The sequence below is a fragment of the Stomoxys calcitrans genome, chromosome 1 (genome assembly GCF_963082655.1).
Source record: "Stomoxys calcitrans chromosome 1, idStoCalc2.1, whole genome shotgun sequence".
NCBI classification, from domain to species: domain Eukaryota; kingdom Metazoa; phylum Arthropoda; class Insecta; order Diptera; family Muscidae; genus Stomoxys; species Stomoxys calcitrans.
The window spans coordinates 207,483,198-207,504,792 of record NC_081552.1 but is presented as its reverse complement, the minus strand read 5'-3'; the positions used below and the strand labels follow the sequence as shown (position 1 = coordinate 207,504,792).

Sequence of the window (21,595 nt, the reverse complement as noted above, 5' to 3'; positions counted from 1 at the left end):
GGATCTGCGGCCTGAGTTCAGACTGCCAAGGCTGCAGGGTACAACTTTGAGACTGTTCAGATCGGCTAGATTTTTTTGGGTTATTCTGGATACTAAGTTGAATTGGGGCTTGAATAGGGAGTCTAGCATAGGCTCATTGGCCGTAGATGGGATCTGCGGTCTAGGTTGATGCACGGGCTGTACTGGGATTTACACCCAATCTCACAAGCATGTCTGCTTTCTCGTTTCCTAAAATATTCTTATGTACAGCAAGCCAGCAAATCACTTGCATTGGGCTGGGCCGAACTTTGGATACCCACCACCTAGGGTATATATGTAAACCACCTTTCGTCACAATCCGGTGAAAATTTGACTTATTGAACTTATGCACCCAAATTCGGCACGGACATTGAGTGCTCTAATAAAAGTATGTCACTGTTCAATTTTGTAGAGCAAAATATTGGTCTTTTTGGCAGCTATATCCAAATATAAACCGATCTGAACCATATAGGACACGGAGGTCGAAAAGCCTAACATAAATAAGTCACTACTTCAAATTTTAAACGAAATCGGATAAAAAAAAAATAAAGCATCTATGAGCATTAGACCAGCAGATCGGTCTATATAGCAGCTATATCCAGCGTGCATCAAAGAGACATATCTGTGCCAAATTTCAGCTCAATGTCCTATTTTGGAAGGCTGTAGAGTGATTACAAAAGACGGACGGACAGACACACGGACATCGATAAATCGTCTTAGAATTTTACAACGATCCCAAATATATATTGGGTTGCCCAAAAAGTAATTGCGTATTTTTTAAAAGAAAGTAAATGCATTTTTAATAAAACTTAGAATGAACTTTAATCAAATATACTTTTCTTACACTTTTTTTCTAAAGCAAGCTAAAAGTAACAGCTGATAACTGACAGAAGAAAGAATGCAATTACAGAGTCACAAGCTGTGAAAAAATTTGTCAACGCCGACTATATGAAAAATCCGCAATTACTTTTTGGGCAATCCAATATATATACTTTGTAGGGATGGAAGAGGATATTTCGATGTGTTACAAAAGGAATGACTAAATGAATATACCCCCTATCCTATGGTGGTGGGTATAAAAATATTTCCGTTACTCAAGCAACGATTTACAATAACAACGTCAGCAAAATCCATAACTGTGTTTTATTTAACTTCCCAACATTACTGTCCAAAGGCATTTTGTGTCTTATAATTGTGCGTGTTTTTTGGGAAAGCTCAACAAAACAACCTTTAAAATACATGCCATGCATAAATAACCAAAAGGTATGTAGCTTTAATTTTTTTCAATAAAATTAAGCTATAAAAACAAACAGCCTATAGCTTACTTGGTATCAATTTCAAATTGTCCATCAAAACAAAACAACCTAATTTCAACAAAATGTTCAAATTCGTAAGTGTATTAACTGTAAAAACAAATCCCCTAATGAGTTGAATTTAAATTTGAATATTTTTCTGTAGATCGCTGTTTGCTTTTTCGCTGTCTTGGCTGTTGTTGCTGCCAAACCCGGTGTAGTTGCTCCTTTGGCTTATAGTGCTGCTCCTTTGGCTTATTCTGCACCTTTGGCTTACTCTGCACCCTTGGCGTATTCGGCTCCTTTGGCCTATGCCGCTCCTGCTGCTGCTGTTGTTGGTAGTGCTGCCTATGTTGCTCCATATGCCTCCAGCTACAATGCTCATCATGTTGCCCATTCTGCTGCCTTCCCAGCCGCATATGCTGCTGCCCCAGTTGTAGCTGCTGCCACACCCTTCGCTGCTCCTTTATTGTTGAAAAAGTAAATCAGAGAATGTGAATTTGAATAAACGACTGTGATGATTATCAATTTTAAGTAACTAAAAGAAGTTTCATTTTCATTGGAGCTAAAATGTGTGCTGAGATCCTGTGAAAATGTTTACATATTTCATGAGATTTTATGAGATGATAATGAAAATGTGGTTACTGCAATACTTAATAGGTTCTATTAACGTAGGTCGGCTGGATTTGTAAATAGGGCAAATCGGTCCACGTTAAGGTATAGCTCCCATATGAACTGATCTCCAGATTAAACTTCTTGAGCCCCTAGGGGGCGATTTGGCTGGAATTTTGCACAATGACTTCTTCTATGACTTCCAATAGATGTGTGAAGTATGGTTCGAATCGGTACAAAACCTGTTATATCAATTATTAAACATCTAACCGGTGCTTTTGGTACAGGCACATCCTGCTGCAAAGGCAAGCAAGGACATCAGGTAACAAATACCGATAGTGTGCTGAAGAAAGGGAAATATAACTTTTCTAAGCTGCTAGTATCCGACGATGGTGACCATGAGTATACCACACAACCAATCTTTGATGGAGAACAAGGCCAGGTAGCAGTAACCCAGCTGAAAAACAATAAGGCAGCTGGAACCCATGGTTTGCCGGCTGAACTGTTTATAAACGGACGTGAGAAACTGATAAGGCATAAACATCAGCTCATCTACGCAAATTGGCTAGACGAACGCAAACCCAATGATTGGATCCTCAGCGTATCATGTTCCGTACACAAGAAAGGGGACAATACAGTATGTGCCAACTACAGAGGAATAAGTCTCCTCCCCATCACATACAACATACTAACGAGCGAACTGTGTGAAAGATTTTAATCTAAAGACAACAAAATCATTGGGCCCTATCAATGCAGCTTTAGGCCTGATTAATCCACCATAAACCACATATTAACCCTACGTCAAGTCCTGGAAAAGTCTCGAGAAGCACAACAACTACCATATCTGGACAACACCTACCGTTTTTTCGTTGACTACAAAGCCGACTTCGGTAACCTCATAAGTAGTATATATAAGGGGGTTTTGGAACTTTGAGCATCGAGAGTATGAGTCATCGATGACGTCATAACCCCACCCCACCCCAAACCCCACCCCACCCCAAACCGCAAACCCCACCTCACCCCATTGATGACGTCATAACCGCACCCCACCCCACCCCATTGATGACGTCATAACCCCACCCGACCGCAACCGCAGCCGATCGTAGCGCAGGTGGCGACCGCAGGGGGGTATGACCACATACGGGCCGCCGGTTGAAATGTGTGGACGGACATTAGGGTGCAGATCGCAGGGCGCAGGGCGCAGATCGCAGGGCGCAGATCGCAGGGCGCAGTGGCAGATTTCGATGATGACTCATCGCCCAACTTCAACTAGTGTTGGAGGGTGGGTGATGTAGATTGCTGACCGCAGGCTATAGTTTGGTTTGAGTGTGAGAGTTTATGATTAATGTTGAATGTTGTGTGACCACCACACTGGAGTGTGATGAAATAATTGTGGTCAGTGTAGTTCTATTTTTTCCCAGGAAGAACAAGAGTAAAAAATTATTTGTACTAGGGTGTTATGTAAACATGTTTTCAGTGGATAACATATAATACCTGCTATGCTTACTCATAATTTAAAATTTCAATCATTGTGGTGAAGAAAATAACAAAGCTCAAACTCAAAAGTGTTGCGATAATAAAAATTGAAAAGTTTTCTGTTCTAGGATGATTTAGTGATTGACTTATATTTATAAATATTTGCTATACCACACATATTACTAAACGCAATTGCGGTAAAGGAAATTAAAAAAATTCAAGTTGAAATTAATAATTGGTTTCAAGTTTTTATGGTAGGGTGTTATGGTGGTTAATATATATTTATAAAATATACTGTACCACATATGCCTGCAACAGTTTTTGTACTAGGGTGTTATGTAAACATGTTTTCAGTGGATAACATATAATACCTGCTATGCTTACTCATAATTTAAAATTTCAATCATTTATATTTATAAATATTTGCTATACCACACATATTACTAAACGCAATTGCGGTAAAGGAAATTAAAAAAATTCAAGTTGAAGTTAATTTAAATCATGGTGGTGAAGAAAATAACAAAGCTCAAACTCAAAAGTGCTGCTATAACATAAATTGAAAAGTTTTCTGTACTAGGGTGGTATAGTGGTTAACGTATGCAAATGCAATGCAACAATGTAAATGTGCCCATGAACATTCCATTAAGGAAGAGGGGCGAACAGGGTGGTTAACTTATATTTATTAATATTTGCTATACCACACATATTACTAAACCCAATTGCGGTAAAGGAAATTAAAAAAATTCAAGTTGAAGTTAAGAATTGATTACACTTTTATTGCAAAGAATGCGATAGTATAAATTGTAGAGTTTTTGTAATAGGATGTAACGATTATATTTAATTATACAACTACAAATATTTATATTTTCTATCGAGTTCAGCTTGCAGTCCCATGTATGAATTCCATGTGTTGTTTGTATAAATGAAGTATATACATTTTTATATATCCTTAATTCTTCAATCATCTCTTCAAAAAATTGTTTATGTTCCTTATCAATGTAGGAGTTGTATTCTTTTAATAGATATTTTATATTCGTTGATAATATCATTTTCTTTGAGAAGTTACCCCAACAAAATGAAAAAAGGAACTAATGTATACTTACATTACATAGCCTTATATATCCTAAATAAAGAAAAAACGATATGTTTTTATTTTATTTGCTTTATTTTAAAAAAACATTAATAAATTGACTTAATAAAATAACATTTTTTTCAGCACATCTATAATTAGGGTGTTGTTTATGATAACTACAAATTTTCATATGCAAATTATTTTTATAAAGATTACATATGTTTGAACAGTTAGCATCATCTAAATTTATTATATTTATATCTTCTTCTATTAATTGCTTTATCCATTTTTGTTTTTCACATCCTTTCACAAATATTGTTAGATTTTCTTGTTTTTTTATAAATTTATTTAAATAATCGTTAAATTCTTTAAAAATTATGTTACCATCATTCCATCTCAACCCATGAAAATGTTTCGTAAGCCAGTTATTTGTAATCTTTTCCTTTAATGATAAGGAAGAAAATTTGCAAGGGGGGTATATAATAAACTTTTTAATTGTCTGATTATGTTCAAAAATACAAATTTCCTTCGCAATAAATTTATTATTTAAGAAAAAACCTTGAACATCTATAATTATGAAATTGTTTTTAGACATTTTTACTCATCGGTTGTTAAAATTACAATGATTGTTTTTAACTGTATTGTAAATATTTTTATAATTTTTAATTATTTTCGCAGCAGCTGCCTCTCCCTTTCTTTTATCCATATCATAGAATATACAATTACATGTATCTGGACCACATTGTGCGTTATCATTTGACCAAACACAGCAGTCATAGTGGTTACCAAATTTACTTTCTTTACATTTTAAACTATCCACAAATTCCAGATGAGATTTTATATTAATTAATTTATTTTTATCTTCTTCGGAAACGATATTGGTAAATGTTTTTAAAAAATTATATATTTCTTTAATCATATTGCTTTTTTTCTTATTCCGGTGAGAACTACTGTATACTCATGTGTAACGTTTGCAAATAATCATTAACATCAAGCGTCCTGATATTTATACCATTTTCTTCCCTTTCAAATAATGGGTTAAATTCATTCGTACTTTGATTATATTTGTAATTATACTCAAATTTATTAGCATTATACTCAAAACAATAAATGTTGAGTTTGCGGTATGTGTAGTTACTGTAATAGCTACATATGAGTCTAATTTCTACATTTTCATATTTTAAGTTGAAATGACGGTAGAATACTGTAGAACTTTGAATGATCCCACCAATATTAGTTTCCTTTTCTATTAAGTCTTTTCTAAATACTTCAATGGCTTCATCAATAGTAAAAATTTTAGGTCTATCCGTTTGACTATTTCTCGGTGTTGTTGTTGTTGTTAGTGACTCATCGATTGTTGCATTATTTAATAATTGAATTGATAAATATACTCTTGCTCCTGTATTATTTGATAGTTTTATTCGAAATTCTATACGTTTACTAGTGTCACCATCAAAAATAGCATTTTGATTGGTATTATATCTATCATATTGATGATTTTGATTACATCTATTGTAAGGTATTGGATAGTATTGTTGTTGTTGTTGTTGAATACTAGGATATATTCTATATATGATAATTAAAACAACAACGTATATTAATTTATTTAAATACATACTACTATTCAATTCAATGTATATAAGAGAACTAATTGCTGTTTTCTAACTTATTTCCATTTTATATGTTTGAGTATAGTTCTCAATATCAGTTATTACAATATTTTCTAAATGTTTTTTGAGATCTTGAACTCGAACTTTCTCAATTTCACCATTACTTAAAATTCGTTCTTGTTCAATTTCACGATATTCAAAACAACTTATTTTTAGTTGACGTAACATGTAGTTACTATCATAAGTACAACGGATTGGTATATTTAAATCTTCATATTGTAAATTAAAATGACGATAAAAAGGTTCTGCAGCATCCAGTATACCACCAATATCTGCTTCTTTTGTAATTAACCTTTTGCGAAATGCTTCTATAGCTTCATCGACAGTAAAATATTTTTCTTCACTTTCTATAGGAATTATTGTAGTGGTGCTAGTTGATAAGTCTGCATCATCTGTTTCATTTTTTATATAAAAATCATCTCTGTTTTCTAATATTTCACTTTCTTTCATCATAACAAATGAAATATTTACTTTAAGAATATCTTTGTTTGGTAGTGTTAAATTAAATTCAACGGTTTTTGAATTTAAGTCGATTGTAGGATCAGATGTAATGGATAACGCTGAATCAGTTGTGGAATCAAATACAACTGGCAATGATAATGAATTATGAATTGTTACATGAAGTATAACAAAACAAAGTAATACCCAATATAATTTCATTATGTTAATTTATTATTTTCTTATATCTACACTATTGGAGGTGTGTTGGAGAGATACTAATTAATGTAGTATAAATACCCAACCTTATATATTCTATAAATGTAAAGCAAACACGAAATAAAAATTCTCTTTCTCTTCTCGACATTAATTCTCCCTCTCCCTCTTTATATTTATAATAATTCTACCTCTCCCTCTCCCTCTTTATATTTAAACAATAATTCTACCTCTCCCTCTTTACATTTAAACAACTCACCTATATATTAATTTTACATTATTAATAAAAAAAATCATTTTGTTTGTGTTTGTTTTTGCTTTTTATTTATTTTATGATTTCTATAGATAAAAAATATAGTTACATTTACAATAATTTTCTTACTTCATTTGTTAGAGGTATATATTCAAACATTTTATCATGAATAATTAAACAGTATAGAGATGTGTTCGGTGATATATTTTTAGATGTTTCCAATTCAATTCGTATATCGATGGGGCCAGTTTTTACTGTTTCATTTTGATGTGTTACATCAAGAACAATAATCGGTGCTTCACCCTTGAATTTTTCGCGCGTTAATAGAGGTTGCGGTTCACGTGTATAATAGCTTTGTTGAAATTTTATATACATATCATAAAGTAGGGCGAAACGGTTCCTATCAAACTTGAGGTTAAGATCATCATATGGATATGTATCAGAATTCAAATGAACCTTAATGTTTGTTATATCACAGTGAATAAATTTTTTTTCACTACTTTTGAATCCTAAAAGAAGAAAACGTGGTCGCTCATTTTCATTTGCAAGCTTAACATTCCATAAAACTTTTGTATTCGATGGAACTGCAGGATAATAATACATATCCCATGTTCTAAATGATATATTTAGTGGTTGACGGTTATTAATTACTTTAAGCATTTGCAGCTTGTATACATCAGCAAGTTGAATATGTGGAACTTTCCATGTAATATTTAAAATTGATAGTTTACAGGTTTCACTGGAAATGATAGATTTCAATACATTCGTATCATCTTTTGATCGCAATAAAATTAATTCATGTTTAGCATTAACTATAATTTTATCAAAATCTTCAGCAAATCCAAGAAGCATTTTCAGTGGAACACAAAAATTAAAATATCCACTCACAAGAGTAAGATCATCTGTATTAAATGGAGCCCATCCTGCGTTGACTAGATTTCGACTTTCGCTTTCATTTAATGATACATAATTTTTTATTTCTGTTGCTATACCCAAATGACGTGTACGATCAATTTCTATACCATTAAGTTCATATCTTATCTCATCAAATAAGTGTGCTATGCAATTGTTTAATAACTTTATCGATGCTGATACTGTAGAGTCCGCTTTTGTTGCAAAACCTTCAATGTATAAAAAACTCTCACCAGGAACGACATACAGGTCTTGGTTTTGAATGGAAATCCTAATTTCATCATTATTTTGAAATGATTGTAAATATGATATATAGCTGTGATACTCCTTTCTTATTATAGCATTATCAAATTGTGGTTTTTGTAAAACATTAATAATGTTACTCATTTTTAAACTCAACCCTTTATTATTTTAGTGTGAAACCCAAACTTTCCAGGAACTCTTGGTTAGTTTTACTTAAAATATTTCTCTTTTTCCTTTTTAATCCTTTATGTTTCCTGTTGTGGTGATGTGATATTTTAGTTGTGTATCCCTTCAAAGTTGATGGTTGAGTGATTGTTATATCCGCAAATACCTCCTTTTTGTTAAATATTATCATTCTTTAGATGGTTTCAAGTGTAATCTAATTGAAATTTTTTCCCCACGAAAGTTTATCAATTTTCCAGATTGATCAACAACTTTCAAAACAATGGTATTTATTGTGTTTGTATTAACAGGTAGATATATAACGTTAGTAGGATTTTCCGTGATTTTATATCCTGGGCTAACGACGAGTGAAAACTGATGAAGAGTGTGCGCTGACTTGTTGTTTATATAGGATCCTGTTACAATATTACACTCAATAACTATAGTGTTTACTTTTGTAATTTCTATCACTTTATCAGAATAGTGATCAACATTCGATTCAAGTACTCTTTTACTAAAACCTAATAATGAACCAATAGTGTTTTCTTTATCAAAATAAATTGGATCAAGCGTACTCTTCAGATATGTTTGAAGTGTATTGTAATTTGCTTTCATAATAAGATTTCCATTTTTTTTATTAAGCTTGCGATATTCATCCGTTATTAACTCAGATATATTCGAAAATTCATATGATCCAAGAGGAATAGTTATTTCATGTCCACCTATATGAAATTTATTGTTCTCTTCATCAACATTTGGTATTGAGTGATATGTATCAAAACTTATTAAACCGCAAACATAGCTTTGTTTCAAAATTATTGGTGGAAAGTAGTTGGCGACAAGTACTGATTTTTCATCATTTAAGGTTAATGTTATCGACATCTCTACGGTTGACGTTAGAATAAATGATTTATGTAATTGATTATTCTTTTATTGTGAAATATTATTAGCATTTATCCAAGAGTTATGCTCTGAAGAAAATCCTAACCATTTTACATAAAGTCTATTTCCTCTCCTTCTAATCACTTTTTCCACTAAATATGTGTGTGGAAATTTGGTTTTTGATAGCTCATATTCATAGAAACCACCTTCTATATCCCTTCCTTGATAGTCCTTAAGTATATATGTATTAGGATTTGTATTTTTAATAGATTTAACTGTAAATATTTCGGTAGTCCAATTTGGTGTATATCCTTTTTCAAAATGTTGTTTATATTTACTTATTCGCACATTATCATTGATTTTAAACTTTGGTCTTTTAAATACCTTGAGGTTGTTGTAGACTGAATCTAAAAGTGATTTCTCATTTAAGGAATTCACATCATTCGGCGACATTTTTATAGTTCGATGAAATGTGTTATTATATATATTAACTAGGTTTTTATATATATCAATCCATTTATAATTTCCACGAAAACTAAACTCTTTCCACATTTTTCCTTTCAGTGTTCTATTAAATCGTTCTATGATTGATGCTTTTAGAGTGCTGTATGTTGAATAATGATTTATATGATTTGTTTGCATAAGTTGAGAAAAATTGTTATTAAAAAACTCCTTTCCATCATCAGTTTGTAAATTTTTGGGTTTTCGACTACTTTGATTGAAAACTTTCTGCATAGCCTTTACTACACTTTGAGCTGTTTTATTTTTTATTGCTTCAACCCAAGCTTTTTTCGAGAATGTATCTATAACGGTTAAAAGATATCGATATCCGCTGTTAAAGTTCACATAACTACCCATTTCAACAAGATCCGCTTGCCACAAATCATCGATACCCTTCATAACCACTCGTCTCCTTCCAAAATTTTTTCGTGCTTGCTTGTGTAGTTCATTAACAATTTCTCTCTTATCCTGGTTAAGCTCCATATTGATGTTGTCGATTGAAGTAAAAATTGTTTTGTTTTGATGTTATATACCCTCTACTATATCTTATTTTTGATTTTAAATATTTAATTAAAATATTTATTTTTTCTAGTATATCCAATACTTTGAAAAAGAAAATCTTCGATGGAATCAAATCGGATATTTATTATTTTTAAAGTATCTTCAATAATTTTTTTCGTATCTTCAATATTATGATTTTTCAAAATATTCAAATTGGTACTCAAGTTGTTGTTAAATTGATCAATCACACTTTTTAGTTTAGTTAAATCACTGTTTATAGCTTCAATATGTTTTTTATTTTCTAGAACAATTTTTTCCACTTCAACCCATTTGAAAATATATTCTTTCATTTTTTCTATATGTATGTCTTCTTTTAGTTTGTTCTGTAATTCTTCGAATCTTCTAAGTATTTCATCTTGCTGATTTTTGATTTTATTTTCGATTTTATCTATTTTTTTTTTCAAAAATATTTTTGTTACAGCATCATCAGGATCAGAGGGAGCACTTAAATTAGTTATTTTCTTCCCATGAAAGTTTAAAGCATTGTTGTGAATAGTAATTCCAAGTGATCTACCTAAACTCAATTTTAGCATTGCATTGTTGACTTGGTTTTTACTTCCGCTCTCTCCAAATTTATTGATTGTATACATTTTTGATTTTTTTATTTAATAATATGTGCTTCTCGCAATTCTTCAACAATTGAAATAATTTCGTTTTTGTGATTGTTGTGACCAACACCTTCAGATGAAAGGAGCAATCTTAATCTGTCAACCAATTCGTTAGGGTCATCCCAATATATATAATTTGGTTTGTGATTGTCTAATGATTTCAAACTCAATCCATTACCTTTGGATATCCTATTTGAATTCACATCAAATAACCGTTTTATTATAAATTGATATTTATAAGCTTGAGTTCCCTTAATTTGTTCTCCTGGTAAATAATTTCTTTTATGAGCATTTGTTTTCATCAAAATATCCTTATATTGATTTAAATCCTTCTTTGTATAATGTTGAGGTTTAATGTGAAACATGAGTTGAAATAGTCCGGGAGACATTTTCCAAATAGATTCCCCAATTTGAATAGAGTTACATCCATTAAATTTTAATTGATTTTTTCCAAAATACATATTTCCATTTGTATCTATATGAAATCCATAAACTTTATCTAATTGTCTATTATCGATAAGTGTTTGTAGAACGTTGGGTAATGAAGATGCTACATTTATGTCTGATAGATTATCACTACTCAATTTTATTCGCTTTCTATCAATATTTAATTGCGTAACAGCTTTTCGTTTATTCAATTTTGATGAGATATCATTATTCAATTTTATACGTTTTCTATCAAGATTTAATTGTGAAACACCTTTCCGTTTATTCAAGTTTAATTGGTTGTTATTAATCAATTTTAAACGTTTTCTATCAGTATTTAATTGTGAGGGTCTTTTTCGTTTATTTATATTTATGATTTTGTTGTTAGTTAATTTTATACGTTTTTTATTAGTATTTAACTGAAATTCACATTTTCGTTTTGAAAATAGATGTGATTTTTTCATCCGCTTATTATCGTTATCGTCAAATAAACTGAGATTGTTATCATTAGATCGTTTTAATTTTTCTCTAAGCTCATTCCGATTCACTCCACATTTTTCTAGTGTATAATCTTTTCTCTTTAAATCAACTGGAATATTATAATTTTTTCTTATCCTTTTATTAGTGTTATTTTCATCTGATGAAAATTTTCGTTTTTGTGAAAATTTCTCTATATCCATCTGTTCTATTTCTGAATTATCTTCTTTATGTGTAGAATTTACTATATTCGGAAATATTGTTGATGAATGTTGATTATTATATCTTTCATTATCATTACTTGAGGTAATATCTCTCATTTGAAGTCCATTGCTAGACATATAGTCATCATCATCATTATAAATGTCTGATATAAAGCTATCATCATCATCATCATCATCCTTATTGTTTTTATCAAGTTTTCCATCGTCTTCATATTGTTTATTATAATCATAAATATTTTTATCATTATATTTATTAGAATACTGATTACTTTCTTTTTTGTTCTCATCTAGTTTTCCTATAATATCCTTCAAAGGTTTGGTTATTGGTTGAAATGTATCTTCTAATAGATTATCCCTATCTATTTGATTAAGTTTAATGTTTTTTAACTTTTCTTTCAATACTGCTCGTGTTTTTACAATTTCCTTCAACAAATTGTGTCTCTTCATGATTGGATAATTTATTTTTTATTTTTTTTTGGTTATGTATCCATCTGCTTCCGATCTGCTTTACATCTGCTACCGATCTGCTTTATATCAGCTACCGATCTGCTTTATATCTGCTACCGATCTGCTTTCTTTCTGTCACCAATCTGCTCTCTATTCTGTTTATAATCTACATTATATCTGTTATCAATCTGATTTATATTATAACTGAATAAAACAATTGAATCCTTTGCGATATCGACCTTTATCAATGGGATCATCCTTGCTCACAATAAGAAATCCATATTTATCTTTCCAACATTCACTACAAAGCTTTAAAAAATCTTTAAATGTCATGTCACCCAAGACATGATCATTATATATATGTTTAATATTCATTTCATCTTGCTTAAATATGATAATCATGTTTGCATTATCACGTATTAAGTGTTTAGGAATCCTTGTATATGTTTGACATAAATAAAAACAATCAATGTGTTTATGTCTTCCCATACAAAAATAATCCCTTATAGTATTTTGTTTATCGCAAATTACATCATCAAATACCATTATAGAATGCATATTTGCTTTGGCTGGACTTATAACTTTTTCATTTTCAGAGAATGTGAATAGGTTTATTCCTTTGATTGGAGTAATCAATTTTTTTAAATATTGATATTTTGGTTGATATAAAGATTTAGAATATATATATATATTCCTGAATTTGAGGCCATTAGGGCTTTCTATGAGACTAATCATAACATTTGTTTTACCACAATTTGATGGGCCTACTATAAGGGCACGTATAGAATTTGGTAATAAAGTACTATGTACAATCCTTTTTTTCTGTGAACAGACATTATCAATGTTTTTCACAGCAATCTGTTTAGTTTGTTCTATTAAACGCATATTGCTAACTAAACTTTTTCAATATAAATTTCAGTATATATATACAAAAACTCTTATTTTCATTTAAATCGTGTACCCTATCACTACATAATCAAAAAAAATTATGGTTATTAATTACAAGATTTATAATAAATGTAAACAGTCTGTTACTGGATTTGGATTGGTAAACAACTTAATTAATAATCTTCCGTTTGAAGTGCATTTACCTGGATATCAATTTTGTGGACCAGGAACTAAGTTAGCACAACGTTTAGCACAAGGAGACAAAGGAATAAATTTATTGGATTCAGCTTGTAGAGAACACGATATTGCATACTCACAAAATAAAGATATTCATTCTCATCATCAAGCTGATAAAGTTTTAATAGAAAAAGCTTGGCAAAGAGTTAAATCAACAGATAGCAATTGGAAAGAACGAGCAAACGCTTGGTTAGTAACAAACTTACTTAAAGCAAAAGTTAAATTCGGACTCGGTATGACAACAAAAAGAAAAATGAAGAAAAAGCAATGTAAGCAAAAATTATTTGCATCGACAGTTAAGAATACTTTAAAAGTATTAAAAGATAAGAAACCTAACAATATATATGATGCTGTAAAAATTGCAAAAAACGTTGTACATTCAAGTTTTAAAAATAAAAAGAAGAGTAATATTGGTGTACCAAGAGTCATTCGAGTACCAAAAATTGGTGGATTTCTACCAATAGTTCCAATTTTAACTGCGTTATCAGCCCTTGGAGGTTTAGCAACTGGAGGATCGGCTATTGTAAAAGCAGTTAAGGATATCAAAAATGGGAAAGAACAATTAGCTGAAGCTACTCGTCATAACAGATATATGGAATCAATTGCTATGGGAAAAGGATTATATCTTAAACCTTATAAAAAAGGATATGGACTTTACTATAAACCAGCTCCAAAAAACTTCTAAGTAGATTACCCAATCGACCATTGACGGATATCGATTTGGTTAAGTACTGCAAGCCATTGAAACACTTTAGAGGGGTTTTTATGCGTGACTCATTACCAAACAAACCACTACGACAAGAATGTGGAATAGTTAATTTAGATACAACTAATGGGCCAGGAACACATTGGGTTGCCTATTACAAAAATTACAACTATAAGGAATATTTTGATAGTTTTGGTAATTTACAACCACCGTTGGAAATTATTAATTATTTAAAACCACCTATCGAATACAATTATAAACAAAAACAAAAATTTAATACTTACAATTGTGGTCATTTATGTATACAATTTCTCTTTAATAAATATAATATCTTGTGAAAAAAACAAAACAAACAAAACCATTTTTTTCTTTTAATTATTTTTTTATTTTATAGTGTACCCAAGCATAGGTGTCAACACCATTTTCTCTTATAAATCTCTTATCATCTAAATAATTTAAAACTAATTTATGTATATGTTGTGTGTACAATTGATGAATTTTTGATCTAAAAACATACATAGAATCATAATAATTAATTTGTTCAAAAAGACATTTTTTAAAATCGTTGGTTGAAAGTTTTGCTGTAACACAATGTTTTACACCTTTTATTTTCTTTATTTCTTCATCTACTTTATCAATCTTAATTGAATACATTTTTGAACGTAAACCTATCTAATTTATGTTTAAAATTCTTAAATTTAAGTATTTTATCTTTATCTGATGGCATTGTTGTCACCATCTTTTTACACTCACGTTTGTGTTTCTCTAGTCTACTACTTGAAGAAACATGAGTTAAGCAGGTGTTACAAAAATGAATCCTATTTTTATTCTTTGTTATAGAACTTCGCAACAATCTAAAAATATATATATTTTTTTAATAAATTAGTATTGTATTGTAATCAAAATAATATCTTATTATTTTTACCTTGATATATTTTTTATCCAGATGTAATGAAATTTATCATCCTCTTCTATTAGGAGAAGATTGATGTGAGTTGATTTCTCAGCTTCTGTAAAATAGTAAGGACCTATAATCTTAGCATCCTCTAAACCGAACACATTTATACTTATATCAGGATTCTGCAACTCAAAGACTCTGATTTTATTTATGGTAAGGGGAAATTCCATGTTTTCAAAATTTAATATTATATTATTTTCCAATGTTATAATGTGTGCCTTAATGTCCGTTACTTTGTAGTTGCTACATTTATGTGGTTTCTTTTCCTTTGGAAGTGGATTTAATGCTGATATTATTGCCCATTTAAAACAATAGACATCATTGTTTTGCACATTGATGCAAGCCTTTTTATTCCTTATTTTGGGAGGAAGATTTATGTATTGAGATCCTCTCAAACATGTATATTTGTTGATGTTGATCTCTAGATGTTTTATTTCGATTAAAGTCCATCCACTATCTCGTTCTTGGAATTCACTCATTTTTTTAATTATTTCATTACAATTTTCAATATAATGATTTAAAATTTCTTCCAGTGTACTTGAGGGAGATAGTACCAACATTTTTGTGTGATGTGTAAATAAACTAATTTCATCTTCCGCTTTCTCTTTCATCAAAATATAATTACAATGTAGTGTACAATTATATTTAATAGATTCATGCTTTTGCAACGCCTTTTGAATTATATTGATTACTTTTTCTTGAATTGATTTGAAAAAGTTTTCGGGTATCAAGTTATTGATCTCACTATTTTTTATTTTATAACTTTCTATTCGATTTTGAAAGCTAGATCCAAATGGATTATAATCACTTACATATATATTATTTGCAACTGAAAATCGTTTAGAACATTGAACAATCCCTCCTCTAATACCCTCAACAATAAAATTATACTTTTCAAAGTCAGTTAATAATTCTAGTTCTATTCCAGTTGTTTTTAACATTGCACTCCAAGACAAACCAGGTGCTGTATAATATTGACATGGATCTAAATTATAAATTTTTTTACATACTTTTCTAAAATTTTCAAACACATCGCATAATAACAAAACATCAACTTTCAAATAAAGTAATAAGTAATCTTTTAAATTGTTACATTTAAATGTATTCCATACATTTTTAGCGTGTGTATAGTCATCCTCAATAAATTGAGAATGGAATATCTAATTTATGTTTAAAATTCTTAAATTTAAGTATTTTATCTTTATCTGATGGCATTGTTGTCACCATCTTTTTACACTCACGTTTGTGTTTCTCTAGTCTACTACTTGAAGAAACATGAGTTAAGCAGGTGTTACAAAAATGAATCCTATTTTTATTCTTTGTTATAGAACTTCGCAACAATCTAAAAATATATATATTTTTTTAATAAATTAGTATTGTATTGTAATCAAAATAATATCTTATTATTTTTACCTTGATATATTTTTTATCCAGATGTAATGAAATTTATCATCCTCTTCTATTAGGAGAAGATTGATGTGAGTTGATTTCTCAGCTTCTGTAAAATAGTAAGGACCTATAATCTTAGCATCCTCTAAACCGAACACATTTATACTTATATCAGGATTCTGCAACTCAAAGACTCTGATTTTATTTATGGTAAGGGGAAATTCCATGTTTTCAAAATTTAATATTATATTATTTTCCAATGTTATAATGTGTGCCTTAATGTCCGTTACTTTGTAGTTGCTACATTTATGTGGTTTCTTTTCCTTTGGAAGTGGATTTAATGCTGATATTATTGCCCATTTAAAACAATAGACATCATTGTTTTGCACATTGATGCAAGCCTTTTTATTCCTTATTTTGGGAGGAAGATTTATGTATTGAGATCCTCTCAAACATGTATATTTGTTGATGTTGATCTCTAGATGTTTTATTTCGATTAAAGTCCATCCACTATCTCGTTCTTGGAATTCACTCATTTTTTTAATTATTTCATTACAATTTTCAATATAATGATTTAAAATTTCTTCCAGTGTACTTGAGGGAGATAGTACCAACATTTTTGTGTGATGTGTAAATAAACTAATTTCATCTTCCGCTTTCTCTTTCATCAAAATATAATTACAATGTAGTGTACAATTATATTTAATAGATTCATGCTTTTGCAACGCCTTTTGAATTATATTGATTACTTTTTCTTGAATTGATTTGAAAAAGTTTTCGGGTATCAAGTTATTGATCTCACTATTTTTTATTTTATAACTTTCTATTCGATTTTGAAAGCTAGATCCAAAGCAAGACACATCCTTATCTAACCATTTTACACACTTATCGATGTGTGTGTTAGTGCTGATATGATTCTTCCACTGATTTTTTGGAATAGCTAAATTGCAATTTTCACAGTATACCGTTTTTTCCTCTTTTTTTTCATTGTGGTCCATTGACTTCATATGCTTTAAAAGCTCTGGATAAGTACTAAAATTCTGATTACATTTCACACACTCAATTGAATGTTGTAAACGCAAATGACGATTCAAAGATTGATTATGTTCGTAAGTTTTCTCACAAATATTACATACAAATTCTCTCATTTTTATAACAATAATTTTGAATTTGATTAAATAAATGATTTTTAATATAATGATTACAATATGAAACCGTTTGCCCTTTTTATACGAAAACAAATATAATTTTTTACTCTTGTTCTTCCTGGGAAAAAATAGAACTACACTGACCACAATTATTTCATCACACTCCAGTGTGGTGGTCACACAACATTCAACATTAATCATAAACTCTCACACTCAAACCAAACTATAGCCTGCGGTCAGCAATCTACATCACCCACCCTCCAACACTAGTTGAAGTTGGGCGATGAGTCATCATCGATATCTGCCACTGCGCCCTGCGATCTGCGCCCTGCGATCTGCGCCCTGCGATCTGCGCCCTGCGATCTGCACCCTAATGTCCGTCCACACATTTCAACCGGCGGCCCGTATGTGGTCATACCCCCCTGCGGTCGCCACCTGCGCTACGATCGGCTGCGGTTGCGGTCGGGTGGGGTTATGACGTCATCAATGGGGTGGGGTGGGGTGCGGTTATGACGTCATCAATGGGGTGAGGTGGGGTTTGCGGTTTGGGGTGGGGTGGGGTTTGGGGTGGGGTGGGGTTATGACGTCATCGATGACTCATACTCTCGATGCTCAAAGTTCCAAAACCCCCTTATATATACTACTCTCATACTTTCTAAGGCATTTCAAGTCATGTCTGAGTTTAGTATCTCTGCCAAACTAAATGCGACTTTGCTATAGAGCTGGCAAACTATCGATAATCACAACATTTGATATTTACGATATTTTTAACAATAAATATCGATAGTATCGATACTATCTTTCAGTTCCCATTACCTATATTTCAAACGAAAATGAGAAGTAAAAAGGCGTTAAGTTCGGCAGGACTTTGAATACCCTCCAACTCGGGCATATATGTAAACCACCTTTCGTCCGGTGAAAAATGCAAAATGTATGCCCCCATAGCAGCTCTACCGAAATATGGTCCGATTTGGACCAAATTAGGTATGATCATTGTTAAATTTTGTAGAGCAAAATATTGGTCTTTTTGGTAGTTACTTCCAAATATAGACCGATCTGAACCATAAACGACACGGATGTCGAAAAGCCTAACATAAGACTTCAAACCAAAAGGTGGGTCTATATGACAGCTATATCGAAATCCGAACCGATCTGGGCCAAATTTAAGAGGGATGTGAAAAGCCCTAACACAATTCACTGTCATAATTTCGGCGACATCGGAAAATTAAATTCGTCTTTTATGGGCCCACAATTTTGTCTTTTATGGGCCCACAACCGATCTATGCCAAATTGCAGAACGATGGCGAAGAGCCTAACACAACACACTGTCACGAATTTCGGCGAAATCGGACAATAAATGCGCCTTTAACGGGTCCAAAACCTTAAATATGGAGATCGGTCTATATGGCAGCTATAATCAAATCTGGACTGATCTGGGCCAAATTAAAGAAAGATGTCGAAGGGCCTAACACAACTCACTGTACCAAATTTCACCAAAATCGGATAACAAATGTGGCTTCTATGTGCCTAAGACCCTATATCGGCGGATCGGTCTATATGGCAGCTATATCCAAATCTGAACCGATCTGGGTCAAATTGAAGAAGGATGTCGACTGGCCTAACACAACTCACTGTCCCAAATTTCGGCAAAATCGGATAATAAATGTGGCTTTTTATCGGTATATAACCAGATATAGCTCCCATATCAACCGATCTCCCGATTTGACTTCTTGAGCCCTTACAAGCCGTAATTTTTGTCCGATTTGGTTGAAATTTTGCATGTAGTGTTCTGTTATAACTTCCAACAACTGTGCTAAGTACGGTCGGAATTGGTCTTTAACCTGATATAGCGCCCATATAAACCGATCTCACGATTTGACTTCTTGAGCCGTTACAAACCGCAACTTTTGTCCGATTTGGCTGAAATTTTGTGTGAAGTGTTCTGCTATGACTTCCAACAACTGAGTCAAATACGATCCAAATCGGTCTATAAGCTGATATAGCTCCTACATAAACCGATATCCAGATTTGACTTCTTGAGTCCTTATACGCCTTAATTTTTCTCCGATTTGGCTGAAATTTTTCGAGTAGTGTACAATTATGACTTTCAACAACTGAGTCAAATACGGTCGAAATCGGTCTATAAACTGATAAAGCTCCCATATAAACCCATTTCCCGATTTGACTTCTTGAGCTCTTACAAGCCGCAATTTTTGTCCCACTTGGCTGAAATTTTGCATGAAGTGTTCTATCATGACTTCCAACAACTGTGCTAAATACGATCCAAATCGGTCTTTAACCTGTTATAGCTCCCATATAAACCGATCTCCCGAAGTTTGTTCGGTTCGTAGAAGCTTTAATACGTTATGGTTTGACGAAACGGTCGCTATTTCCCGTTTACTTTTGGCTCTGAGCTCTTCCAACGCTGTCGGCTTGATGGCATAGAACAATGACTTGTTGTAGCCTCAAAGAAAATAGTCCAGAGGCTTCAAGTCGCTTGAACGAGGCGGCCAATTGGCTGGGTTATTTCTTGAGATAAAACGTTCATCAAACTTATTCTTCAATAAATCGATGGTAAAGTGGGCTGTGTGCCTTGTGGCCACGTCCTATTAAAACCATACCTAGTCCAGGTCCATATCTTGCAATTCAGAGCAAAAATTAACGGTGAGCATGGTGCGTTACCTTTGTTTATACACTGTAAGGTGAATATTTGCATTGTCGACGAAGAAGTATGGCCCATTGACGCCGCCGGCATGCTAACCAAACAATGATTCTTTGTTGTGAATAAAGTGTTGATTTGTGAAGCAAATGTGGGTTTTCACCTTACCAATAACGCATATCTTGCTTATTAATGAACCCATTAAGCCAAAACGAGATTTTTCCCTGAAGATGATTAACGCTCTTAAAGTAGAGGTTGCCGTCTTCGAATTTCGGTAGTACATTTTTATGATTTGCACACTTTATTCGCTCGTGTACTTTACCATAGTGAAAATATTGAGTTTACTAAAAAAATTGACACTGACAGTTTGAGTGCCTGCACAAATTAAATTCTTAGTTGTGAAGTCGCTATTGGAAAACCCTTTACCTTATCTCAGTGAAACTTCTTGATTAACAGCTAAATTAATGGCTATCACAAATCAAAACAACATTGCCTATGTTTTAGTATTTCGAAATCATTAAGGCCATTTATTTATATTCACTTTCTCTGATTTACTTTTTCAACAAGAGGGGGGCGGCGAAGGGTGTTGCTACAGGGGCAGCAGCATGCACAACTGGAGCAGCAGCATAGGCGGCAGGGAAGGCAGCAGAATGGGCAACGTGATGGGCATTGTAGCTGGAGGCATAGGGAGCAACATAGGCTGCGCTTCCCACCACAGCAGCTGCTGGTGCGGTATAAGCCAAAGGAGCCGAATAAGCCAAAGGTGCAGAGTAGGCCAAAGGAGCGGCGCTATAAGCCAAAGGAGCAACCACACCGGGTTTAGCAGCAACCACAGCCAAGATGGCGAAAAAGCAAACAGCGATCTGTAAAATTATATCCAAATTTTCAAATCAACTCAATAGGCGTTCATTGTTTTTATCAACTTACGAATTTGAACATTTTGTTGGAAGTTTGGGGTGTGTATTTGATGGACAATATAAAATTGATACCAAATAGATTTTAGTGACTGCTTTTTATACCAAACCGACCATTGGTAATATTTTAAACTACAAAGCAAATTAAGTATGCATGATGTGTTCCACAAACTTAACTTCAAAGTTAAGAGTTAAAAATGGCATAA

At 32.1% G+C, this 21,595-nt stretch overlaps 6 protein-coding genes across 10 annotated transcripts; 1 reads left to right on the top strand and 5 right to left on the bottom strand.

Moving 5' to 3' along the window:
- Window positions 1–1,333: 1,333 nt before the first annotated feature.
- Window positions 1,334–1,794, top strand: LOC106093865 (pupal cuticle protein C1B-like). Its single transcript, XM_013261030.2, has 2 exons — window positions 1,334–1,408; window positions 1,477–1,794. The coding sequence occupies exons 1-2, from the start codon at window positions 1,397–1,399 to the stop codon at window positions 1,792–1,794; spliced, it is 330 nt and encodes a 109-aa protein (XP_013116484.2). The 5' UTR covers window positions 1,334–1,396.
- Window positions 1,795–7,158: 5,364 nt separating this feature from the next.
- LOC131997393 (uncharacterized) lies at window positions 7,159–8,346 on the bottom strand. Its single transcript, XM_059368365.1, has one exon. The coding sequence runs from the start codon at window positions 8,344–8,346 to the stop codon at window positions 7,159–7,161; it is 1,188 nt and encodes a 395-aa protein (XP_059224348.1).
- A 2,563-nt stretch (window positions 8,347–10,909) lies between these two features.
- LOC131997600 (MATH and LRR domain-containing protein PFE0570w-like) lies at window positions 10,910–13,375 on the bottom strand. 2 transcript variants are annotated; one of them, XM_059368594.1, is made up of 2 exons: window positions 12,730–13,375; window positions 10,910–12,667 (listed from the first exon to the last, which is right to left on the bottom strand). In XM_059368594.1, exon 2 carries the CDS (start codon window positions 12,488–12,490, stop codon window positions 10,910–10,912), a length of 1,581 nt encoding a protein of 526 aa, XP_059224577.1. In that variant the 5' UTR covers window positions 12,491–12,667; window positions 12,730–13,375. The 2 variants fall into 2 exon arrangements, with proteins under 2 accessions (XP_059224577.1, XP_059224606.1); XM_059368623.1 differs by having other exon boundaries at window positions 10,910–12,656.
- A 1,350-nt stretch (window positions 13,376–14,725) lies between these two features.
- LOC131997653 (uncharacterized) lies at window positions 14,726–16,059 on the bottom strand. 3 transcript variants are annotated; one of them, XM_059368910.1, is made up of 3 exons: window positions 15,247–16,059; window positions 15,075–15,175; window positions 14,726–14,826 (listed from the first exon to the last, which is right to left on the bottom strand). In XM_059368910.1, exons 1-3 carry the CDS (start codon window positions 15,888–15,890, stop codon window positions 14,783–14,785), a joined length of 789 nt encoding a protein of 262 aa, XP_059224893.1. In that variant the 5' UTR covers window positions 15,891–16,059; the 3' UTR covers window positions 14,726–14,782. The 3 variants fall into 3 exon arrangements, with proteins under 3 accessions (XP_059224893.1, XP_059224871.1, XP_059224845.1); XM_059368888.1 differs by having other exon boundaries at window positions 14,726–15,175; window positions 15,247–15,331; window positions 15,389–16,059; XM_059368862.1 differs by having other exon boundaries at window positions 14,726–15,175.
- A 24-nt stretch (window positions 16,060–16,083) lies between these two features.
- On the bottom strand, window positions 16,084–18,099 carry LOC131997618 (uncharacterized). Of its 2 annotated transcripts, XM_059368726.1 has the most exons (3): window positions 16,835–18,099; window positions 16,693–16,777; window positions 16,084–16,621 (listed from the first exon to the last, which is right to left on the bottom strand). In XM_059368726.1, the coding sequence occupies exons 1-3, from the start codon at window positions 18,015–18,017 to the stop codon at window positions 16,417–16,419; spliced, it is 1,473 nt and encodes a 490-aa protein (XP_059224709.1). In that variant the 5' UTR covers window positions 18,018–18,099; the 3' UTR covers window positions 16,084–16,416. The 2 variants fall into 2 exon arrangements, with proteins under 2 accessions (XP_059224709.1, XP_059224665.1); XM_059368682.1 differs by having other exon boundaries at window positions 16,693–18,099.
- A 2,927-nt stretch (window positions 18,100–21,026) lies between these two features.
- LOC106093864 (cuticle protein 38-like) lies at window positions 21,027–21,344 on the bottom strand (the record flags this gene model as incomplete). Its single annotated transcript, XM_013261029.2, has 1 exon — window positions 21,027–21,344. A coding segment is annotated over one exon (318 nt), but the record flags the coding sequence as incomplete, so codon positions are not given.
- Between the last annotated feature and the right edge of the window lie 251 nt (window positions 21,345–21,595).

Coding starts and splice junctions, on each gene's coding strand:
- LOC131997393 (XM_059368365.1), bottom strand. CDS start 8,346: ATGAGTAACATTATTAATGTTTTACAAAAACCACAATTTGATAATGCT.
- LOC131997600 (XM_059368594.1), bottom strand. CDS start 12,490: ATGAAGAGACACAATTTGTTGAAGGAAATTGTAAAAACACGAGCAGTA.
- LOC131997653 (XM_059368862.1), bottom strand. CDS start 15,890: ATGAAAGAGAAAGCGGAAGATGAAATTAGTTTATTTACACATCACACA. Junction 15,176..15,246: donor TGGATAAAAAATATATCAAG/GTAAAAATAATA, acceptor ATATATTTTTAG/ATTGTTGCGAAGTTCTATAA.
- LOC131997618 (XM_059368682.1), bottom strand. CDS start 18,017: ATGATTAATGTTGAATGTTGTGTGACCACCACACTGGAGTGTGATGAA. Junction 16,622..16,692: donor TGGATAAAAAATATATCAAG/GTAAAAATAATA, acceptor ATATATTTTTAG/ATTGTTGCGAAGTTCTATAA.